We start from the raw sequence: 9,716 nt of genomic DNA, 5'->3' as shown, positions 1-9,716 counted from the left end.
AAAGTACAGATTCTTAGTATATAAAATACAAGCGGATAACACCGGCCTTATGGGCCTATAAGTCATCAATCAGAAAGTTTACCATTATTCGGATTAAAGATGCATACTTATGTAAAACAGACATATATTAATTTTTGAAATCACAAATAAGGTATGAGAAGCAATAGCAAAAGTTGAAATTACAGTGTTTTAACATTAAACTGGTATATCATGAGTAATAAGTTTTTGTTGTTTTTTCAATCCATATGTACAAAATATTTTTTTTAACCAAACAGGCACTTACTAGAAGTCAAGTTAGCCAGTCACATGTCACTGACGTGGATACTTTGACATTAAATGAACAAGTCTTTCATTACCATTCAAGCCATTGTCCTGGTTGAAAATATCACTATAGTGTATATTTTTCAAGTCATTGTATAGATTGCAATCGAACAAAAATGTTTTTCATCTTCAATAGTCGCACGTTCACAGAACCTACAAAGTCTTCGATCTATAGGTTCGCCTAGGAGCCGACCGGTTTCTATTCTGAGGGGAAAAGTTCCAAATCAGAACTGACACAATATTTCATTTTTGCACAAGTTGAGTCTGATGCAGTTTTCTACCTTCAATAGTCTATATATTAAGATGGTCATCAAACTTAAAATCATACAATCTATTTAGATTCGAAGTAGTCATTTAGACCTAAAGTGTTCTTCACTTGTTTGGCTTCATAGGACCAATTATTTACAATGCTATGCGTAGCATATTTAACATCAAACACTTTCTTGGTTATTCTATCATCGCTCATCAGGATAAGTCTGTGCCACATTCGAATCATTGATCGCCATTGCCGGTAGGTGTTCGGAGGCCAGCCCGTGTCTCCGACCATGGCAAGAATTGGGATGAACCTGTGGACGCATAGGAAGTATCGCATTGCCATGTGCTGTACGTTGTCCAAGTGCTGGTACTATTTAAGCCCCAGGCAGAAGAGCAGTAGTCCATGACTGGTGTGACACACGAATGAAACATTTTTTTCAAATGGTTTGAAACCGAAGTTTTTAAGGTTGTGGATTTTGCTGATATGTTTGTGGTTTGCCTTTAAGTGTGATCTTGCCATTTGATCTTTATAAAAGTAAGTATTTTGATGTCTATGTGTAGGCTTGTTACCGTACGATGCGCGTTGACAACTTTACAATATTCACAATCCGAAATAAAATTAGATCACGCAACCAACATTACTACCACATTCCAGCTAATACCCGAAAACAAGAGTCTGTAAAGTCGTCGTGACGACTTTCGACGACACACCCCTTAGATGACCACAAACTACTAACTGTGCGAAGATCTATACTCAGACAACGAACAGATGAACCATGACAGCAAACACATTAGTTAATTACTGTAGCTTATGGATATTGACGATATTGTGTGTATGTACTGCATGGGAATAACGTGCAAATGATGGCATCCATCGTTTATTTTGATATATTTCAGTATATAGCACATATAACAGACAAACTCGTACAGTGTTTATTAGAAGATATCAGTTAGAGTATGAGATCAGATTAATATATACATGTGGAGTTATAAAATGCTAAGACGTTAAAATACTGAATTACATGAATGTAACATAAACACACTAAGAGGTTAAAATACTGAATTACATGAATGTATCATAAACACACACTTATTTGATAAAAAAAACTGCATAAATAGTGTCTTTCGGGCAGTCAGTCCAAAACATGTGTTGTTCTTGTGCAGATGATGTCTTTCTAGAGTATAAACGGAATCACTGCCTTCCTCGACTTCGGATAGTCCTCGAATTTCTGTAGATACCAGCTGAAATAAAAATGAATATATTTTTCGAAGACTTGCAGCGTGTCAAAGCAGTGAACTGAACAGAAACGAAACAGAAAGGTACAGGCATGTCAAAGTTTATTAGTTTTAAACTATTCACACAATATCCTGATTGATCGGATCTTTGTTTTAGTTAACACTGTGTTTAACAACAGCGATGTTAATTTTCAACGGTAAAATATTTTATGACGTACGCACATATCTAAATAAAGCTGAAGAAAGTTTGAAGTGAAGTCCTTTGAAAAAAAACTATTTTTAGTGGTTTAAGTTTAAAGCAATTGGTAATATATTTAAATTTTAAACACATGTCAGCTTACTTGTGATGTTGCCAGGCGCGCGGGCCGATGTTGCAGCAAGTGAAACAGGAAAACGCGGCGGCCGGAAGTGACCAGCAGGCGACCGCGAACCCGAACCACTCTAGCATTTCACCGAAAAAGTTCGCGCCGGACACGAGCTCAAACATTCCGCCTGCAACAGACAATAAATATGTGGGCACATATAGTATACAGATAATTCTTTCATAAACTAAAATAATTTATTATCTTCATTCACGAAATATTCGTAACGGTGTATTCTTTGGGTGTTCTTGGGTATTCCGAACAAGTTTTATTTAGATACTAAGGCATACCAAGTTTTTGAGCCTACTAGAAAGGATGCCCAAAATACAACTTCACTCCTATATAAAGGAGGCGTTTATTATTGTATATACCTCTTGGGATCTTGTATCCGGTTTCCCCTGGTCTACGGAGATTCCTGAGAACGTGGTCAGCGTGAATATTCACCAGCATGCCCGTGAAGAACAAACATACGCCTGGGAACAGAAACAGGGACATCAGTGCATCGTAAGGAGACCAGATTATTGTCATACATGTAAACTACTTGATTCTAATTGAAACCAGCATATTTCTTTGAAACGTGGCAAAATTGAAATTGAATAATAGTTCAGTCACAGAACTGAGAAGCGACAAACTATGAGCGTTTTGTAACAACCGCATGGCTGATTGGCTGAAGTAGCCTTGCATCAAGTTGAATTTAAATAATGTAGTTCATGATAACCAGCATTTTTAACTATACATAAATATATTAATTATATTAGAGCCCCTCCTGTACTTACCTATCCACAGATGCGGCCGTGTCCACCACTCGGCACCATACTCTGCGTGGTGCAGGATGTAGGCGGACTGCAGATACCCATTCACCAGGCAGAACACCAACGCCATGGAGAACGGCATAAACGGCGTCGGCTTGCCGCCCTTGATCAGGAACGGGAAGATGCACGCCCTGAACACATTGGCACCAACATATCATCAATAGATATATACATGCGTAGTGGAAGACAGGGTTCATGATGTAGTTAATTGTAGACGATGATACCAAATCAGACCCACGCAGAAGCTAGTCCTCCGGTTTGCCCATTTAATTTTCGTAAAATGAGACGTAGGATGACGCTAGCCTTTTTGTTAGAATATTTTCGGTATTTTTCTCACCACGAAACCCTTTCAGATGATACCAAAATAATATAAGCAACACATCAAATACATGTATATTATTGTCTTATTGACCACTGCTACAATGCAACTTAAGGATTAAATAACAATGTGTCCCATATTAATAATTAACATAAAAAAGATACAAAGGTGACATACATACTAAAATAGGCCTTTTTATTAGACATTTTTGAATTCAAGTTACTCTTATAATTTTGAGAATTATTAGATAAACCGAACTCACGGAGCTATCAACAAAAATCGCTTCATACTGAATCATATATCCCGTTTTAAAATACATAATAAAATTAGCAATTATCCATACTGTACATGTACAGAGAAGTGATCTTTTGAAACGAACTATAGTTAGTGAAACATGCGTGTAACAAGCACTTTCATTTGGTACCCACCTTTGGAAGTAATGAATGGTAAACATTGTAAACAACAACACATTGGGCATCTGTGTCAACTTTGGTGCCCCTAATACGATAAATGCCACCGGTACGAGAAAGGACGGTATTTCCTGCACAAACCATGCTATCTTCCCATTGACAAACAGTCCCCAACCACCGCGAGCGTACCGACCGTACGGCGCAGTTATTCCAGAATACAACAGAAGAAAAACTAGCACAGCAGTTCCAAAATAAATGTATGACACAATGTTTAACACTATAATGTCTTTGTCAAGAATCAAAGTCAATATATTCTCAAACATGTTAGCCATCGGGCTATTTCCACTCGCTGTCAACAAATATATAACGATCGTAAGATGGTTTCAATGTACAAACGTTACTTAAATAACTACTGTGAGTTTCACATACTGAGAGCCGCAGTACTTATATAAGTATGTTTTTGTTTAAGTTTGAGAATGCTCGTTTTGAATTTTAGGAAACCTTTCTACGATATATAATAGTTTAAACGATCCAGTTCGAATCCTTACAATTGGCATAGCTGTACTATTATAAATCCTCCCATCGTCTCATAGGCCAAGCCGATTTGTTGCCTGGGCCAGTTTTCGTCAAAACTGACCTCAGCGACACGAACAAAACAGGATCGTTTTAATCTAGTAAACAAGATTTGAGCTAATGCCAGACAGGCAAGCTCATTGTTTCATTATTTCCAGTGTTTGTCAACTGTTTTGTTGTATTCAACTCTCCTAGTGACTGTGTTGGCAAGTTTCTGGAAACACAACATAACTTTACCATGGCCGCTATCGACCATATGGAACTGCTGACGTTACCATGCCGCATTCAGGTAAACACACAAAGGGATTTCAAAAGCAAATCAAATAGATTAATCCAAACACCGGAATCGTAGCATCTTTGAAAATATGGCAATATGTTGCAGAATTTGTTTTCCTCTTATCAATCCATGCCGCTAATTCGATGTTTGTCAATAACGGAGAGTCTTGAAGAAGAAAGAACAACAGCACACCTTTATTTAAGTAGCAACACAGTTATTTAAACATGTTCACAAATAAAATAAAGATCATTTGATACAATTGCTTACAAGTAAGCATCGATTTTAATGTTTCATGATGTTAGATGTCCCATGAGACCTTGTTATGACAAAAACTCAGGGACGTAGCAGCGTCCACAATCACTAGCCACTGGGCCACCCTGTATGACAACAACTCAGGGGCGTAGCAGCGTCCACAGTCACTTGTCAATGGGCCACCCCGTATGACGACAACTCAGGGACGTAGCAGCGTCCACAATCACTAGCCACTGGGCCACCCTGTATGACAACAACTCAGGGGCGTAGCAGCGTCCACAATCACTAGCCACTGGGCCACCCTGTATGACAACAACTCAGGGGCGTAGCAGCGTCCACAGTCACTTGTCATTGGGCCACCCTGTATGATGACAACTCAGGGGCGTAGCAGCGTCCACAGTCACTTGTCATTGGGCCACCCTGTATGACGACAACTCAGGGGCGTAGCAGCGTCCACAGTCACTTGTCATTGGGCCACCCTGTATGACAACAACTCAGGGGCGTAGCAGCGTCCACAGTCACTTGTCATTTGGCCACCCTGTATGACAACATCTCAGGGGCGTAGCTGCGTCCACAGTCACTATTAATTGGGCCACCCCGTATGACAACAACTCAGGGGCGTAGCAGCGTCCACAGTCACTAGTCATTTGACCACACTGCATGACAATAACCCAGGGACGTATCAGCGTCCGCAATCACTAGTTATTGGGCCACCCTGTATGACAACAGCTCAGGGGCGTAGCTGCGTCCACAGTCACTAGTCATTTGACCACCATGCATGACAAGTACTCAGGGGGGCGTAGCAGCGACGGAGTCACTAGTCATTGGACCACCCTGCATGACAACAACTAAGGGGCGTAGCGGCGTCCTCAGTCAATAGTCATTTGGCCACCCTGTATGACACAACTCAGGTTCGTAGCTGCGTCCACAGTCACTAGTCATTGGGCCACCCTGTATGACAGCAACTTAGGGACATAGTAGCGTCTGGTGACAGTCACTAGTCATTGGGCCACCCTGTATGGCAACACTTCAGGGTTGTAGCAGTGTCCACAGTCACTATTCATTGGGCCACCCCGCGCATGACAACAACTCAGGGAAGTAGCAGCGTCCACAGTCACCAGTCATTGGACAATCCTGTATGACAATAACTCAGGGACGTAGCAGCGTGCACAGTCACCAGTCATTGGACAATCCTGTATGACAATAACTCAGGGACGTAGCAGCGTCCACAGTCACCAGTCATTGGACAATCCTGTATGACAATAACTCAGGGACGTAGCAGCGTGCACAGTCACCAGTCATTGGACAATCCTGTATGACAATAACTCAGGGACGTAGCAGCGTGCACAGTCACCAGTCATTGGACAATCCTGTATGACAATAACTCAGGGACGTAGCAGCGTGCACAGTCACCAGTCATTGGACAATCCTGTATGACAATAACTCAGGGACGTAGCAGCGTGCACAGTCACCAGTCATTGGACAATCCTGTATGACAATAACTCAGGGACGTAGCAGCGTGCACAGTCAGCAGTCATTGGACAGTCCTGTATGACAATAACTCAGGGACGTAGCAGCGTGCACAGTCACCAGTCATTGGACAATCCTGTATGACAATAACTCAGGGACGTAGCAGCGTGCACAGTCACCAGTCATTGGACAGTCCTGTATGACAATAACTCAGGGACGTAGCAGCGTCCACAGTCACCAGTCATTGGACAATCCTGTATGACAATAACTCAGGGACGTAGCAGCGTGCACAGTCACCAGTCATTGGACAATCCTGTATGACAATAACTCAGGGACGTAGCAGCGTGCACAGTCACCAGTCATTGGACAATCCTGTATGACAATAACTCAGGGACGTAGCAGCGTGCACAGTCACCAGTCATTGGACAATCCTGTATGACAATAACTCAGGGACGTAGCAGCGTGCACAGTCACCAGTCATTGGACAATCCTGTATGACAATAACTCAGGGACGTAGCAGCGTGCACAGTCACCAGTCATTGGTCAATCCTGTATGACAAGGATAAGGATATGACTAGGTCCAGTATGGATGGGAAAACTTGAACGCAATTTCAAAGACATATATTTTCAAATAATTTGCTATGCAGAAAGTGCTCCAGATACAAGTATTTCCGCTGTGAATAGGTCTTTTTACAATTTTCAAACCACGGCCGAGAAACATTTTAATTTTTCATTCTAACAATTATTGGATAAACCGTTTTTACTAAAACATATCAATTTTACAATTAATAAGTTAACAAATTTCATGAAATTCGTACGCAAATTGATACTTACATACATGTACAGAGAAGTGATATTATGAACCGAACTATAGTTAGTGAAACATGCATGTACCAACCTTTGAACGAAGTGAATGGTAAACATTGAAAACAACAACAAATTAGGCATCTGTGCCAACTTTGGTGCCCCTAATACGATAAATGCCACCGGTACGAGAAAGGACGGTATTTCCTGCACAAACCATGCTATCTTCCCATTGACAAACAGTCCCCAACCGCCACGAGCGTACCGACCGTACGGCGCGGTTATGCCAGAAAACAGCAGCAAAAATATTAGCAAAGCAGTTACAAAGTAAATGTATGACACAATATTTAACACGCGAATGTCTTTGTCAAAAATCAATGTCAATATATTCTCAACCACATTTGCCATCGTGCTATTCATTCACTGTCAACTTATCTAAAACGATGGACGGATGGGTCCAAAGTTCAAATGTTAGTTAATAGCGTAAATAACTACTGTCAGTTCACAATCACATACTTATAGACGATAATTTATATTATTTTTATCTTGTTTTCCATTTGTCAATACAGAACCGTTTAAACGAATAGCTCAAATCATTCCGTCCAAAGCCAGTTCGATCGATCGCGAATATAGATCTGTTGACGGGTTTATATTGACATGTATATGCTGTAAACGATGGCCGAGAACTCTTCAGGGAGAGTTTATGAAGATCTTCCCGTGCCCGTTGGCTGCATTTTCGTTTTACCCTGACTCGTCGATGCCTTCATGATTTACAGGCTTTCTGAATTGCATTAGGGACGTGATAGATGTGCCGGACCACAAGCATAAGAGGAGTTGAAGAAACAGTGTGAACAGTTCAACAGTTCCGGATGCGATGCTCTAGCTGTCTTGGTTCCTGAAAGCGCCCGGAGTAAAGCACCGACACTATGGGGTTAAACCAGCACTGAGGGAAGGAAGCTACTGCTTTCATTTTTACGTATTTCGGTATAACGAGGTCCAGGATCGATCCGGAACTTTCCGCACCCAAAGCGGACACAGTTCCACTGAACAATCAGGCGACGACGATTGATCTCGATTTCCAATATTGCTATTAATAGTACATGTATAACATTCAACATTGAAGGTTCTGTTATGTTGTTGTTGTTTTTGTTTTTTGTTCAACTTTTAAAAGGGAACATAATCGGCACTCACGCTTTTTGTTAACAATACACTTAAATAGTACCGTGGTGTGATTGACACTCACAGGTTTTAATGATTAAAAAATAGTTCTAGATAAATCTTGTGTATTTGATGAGACACCAACCTTCGACATTTTGATTTCCGTCACCGCCTGGGCGATTCCGGCAAATAACAAATCAATTTCGAATTGGTTTTATTACAACTTCACAGGCTTATCTTTAAAACGAATAATTAAGGAATCATGGATGACTATTTAAACCGTTGGCGTTCAGCATAGGGGTAACAGGCGTGTGACCTCCGGCTCTTCGTAAACTTTAAGTCCTACTGCGAATCATTACTTTAGGATATGGTTTTGCACTAACTGCCGCCCCACGCAACCCACCCATATCGGCTCATAGGCCAATGCAATTTTCGCTGCCTGTAGTTTTTTTTGCTTCAGCGACACGGAAAAACATCTTTTGCAAGATTTGGTTTAATGTTCATTATTTCTGTGTTTGTCAATATATCTACATAATTTGCATTAAATTGTCTTGTGCCTGTTGCCAAGTTTCAAGAAACAACAAGCACTATTTAACCGTGGCCGCCATCGATTAAATATCAACTGTTGACGTAGCCATGCCATATTCAGATAGCCACACAAAGGGATTTCAAATGCAAATCAAATAGCTTTGTCCAAACCGGTATAGTAAGTAACATCTTGGACAATATGTTGAAAAATCTACATACCTCCTTTTTCGATGTTTGTCAGTAACGGGCGCTTGGTTTGATTTATTGACCAACGGGCGCTTGGTTTGATTTATTGACCACAACGGAGAGTTATTTTACCAGGTAGAAGTACTGTACAAACACGTACGTGCTGTTTATCTCTCACTCACTGAATAAAGACGGTTCTATTTTATTTAGACTGTGTTACAGAAAAAGATGATTCAGAGTCATGAGTTGCTTTTGTAGGGCATCATTACCTTAAAAGTAGTATTTTGTATTGACATACTGGTTTAAGATTGCAACAGATATAATTTCACTGAGTGGGATGCTAAGAGGATGTATTTAACAGAGCTTAACTTTACCCTGAAAAATCTTACTGTACATTAAGGGAAACATAACAATTAAATGCATATATGTTATAACATATATTTTATTTTTGCAATATTAGGCATATATATAATTATAATTGTTTGCCTTCCACACGATAATGCTTGATCACAAATCAAAAACTTATTTTAAATTATAAGAAAGAAAAAAGAAGAATAAAACCAACAACAAATTAAGAAATTGATTTTGTAAATGAAAAGGACATTTTTTTCCGTTGGTTTTAATTTTGAAATATCATTTTCTTCCATGCCTTTCGATGAAATATGGACTTTTACAATGAAATGAAAGCAGTGAAAATAACACTCTTACTGCAAACAAAGGAGTGGAAATATCAACTTTGGAACTACTTTTAAA

At 40.1% G+C, this 9,716-nt stretch overlaps 1 protein-coding gene across 3 annotated transcripts; it reads right to left on the bottom strand.

The window, feature by feature from the left end:
- Nucleotides 1-1,438: 1,438 nt before the first annotated feature.
- Nucleotides 1,439-9,074, bottom strand: LOC128209175 (3-oxo-5-alpha-steroid 4-dehydrogenase 1-like). 3 transcript variants are annotated; one of them, XM_052913085.1, is made up of 5 exons: nt 8,997-9,074; nt 2,951-3,117; nt 2,546-2,647; nt 2,154-2,304; nt 1,439-1,818 (listed from the first exon to the last, which is right to left on the bottom strand). In XM_052913085.1, the coding sequence occupies exons 2-5, from the start codon at nt 3,066-3,068 to the stop codon at nt 1,752-1,754; spliced, it is 438 nt and encodes a 145-aa protein (XP_052769045.1). In that variant the 5' UTR covers nt 3,069-3,117; nt 8,997-9,074; the 3' UTR covers nt 1,439-1,751. The 3 variants fall into 3 exon arrangements, with proteins under 3 accessions (XP_052769045.1, XP_052769042.1, XP_052769043.1); XM_052913082.1 differs by lacking the exon at nt 8,997-9,074 and adding an exon at nt 7,186-7,658; XM_052913083.1 differs by lacking the exon at nt 8,997-9,074 and adding an exon at nt 3,734-4,459.
- Nucleotides 9,075-9,716: the final 642 nt, after the last annotated feature.

The sequence above is a fragment of the Mya arenaria genome, chromosome 11 (assembly GCF_026914265.1).
Source record: "Mya arenaria isolate MELC-2E11 chromosome 11, ASM2691426v1".
In the NCBI taxonomy this organism is placed as follows: Eukaryota; Metazoa; Mollusca; class Bivalvia; order Myida; family Myidae; genus Mya; species Mya arenaria.
The sequence above is the reverse complement of the archived record's forward strand: the minus strand, read 5'-3'. Positions and strand labels throughout refer to the sequence as shown.

Coding starts and splice junctions, on each gene's coding strand:
- LOC128209175 (XM_052913082.1), bottom strand. CDS start 7,511: ATGAATAGCACGATGGCAAATGTGGTTGAGAATATATTGACATTGATT. Junction 2,648..2,950: donor ACGGCCGCATCTGTGGATAG/GTAAGTACAGGA, acceptor TTCTGTTCCCAG/GCGTATGTTTGTTCTTCACG. Junction 2,305..2,545: donor CGGATACAAGATCCCAAGAG/GTATATACAATA, acceptor TGTCTGTTGCAG/GCGGAATGTTTGAGCTCGTG.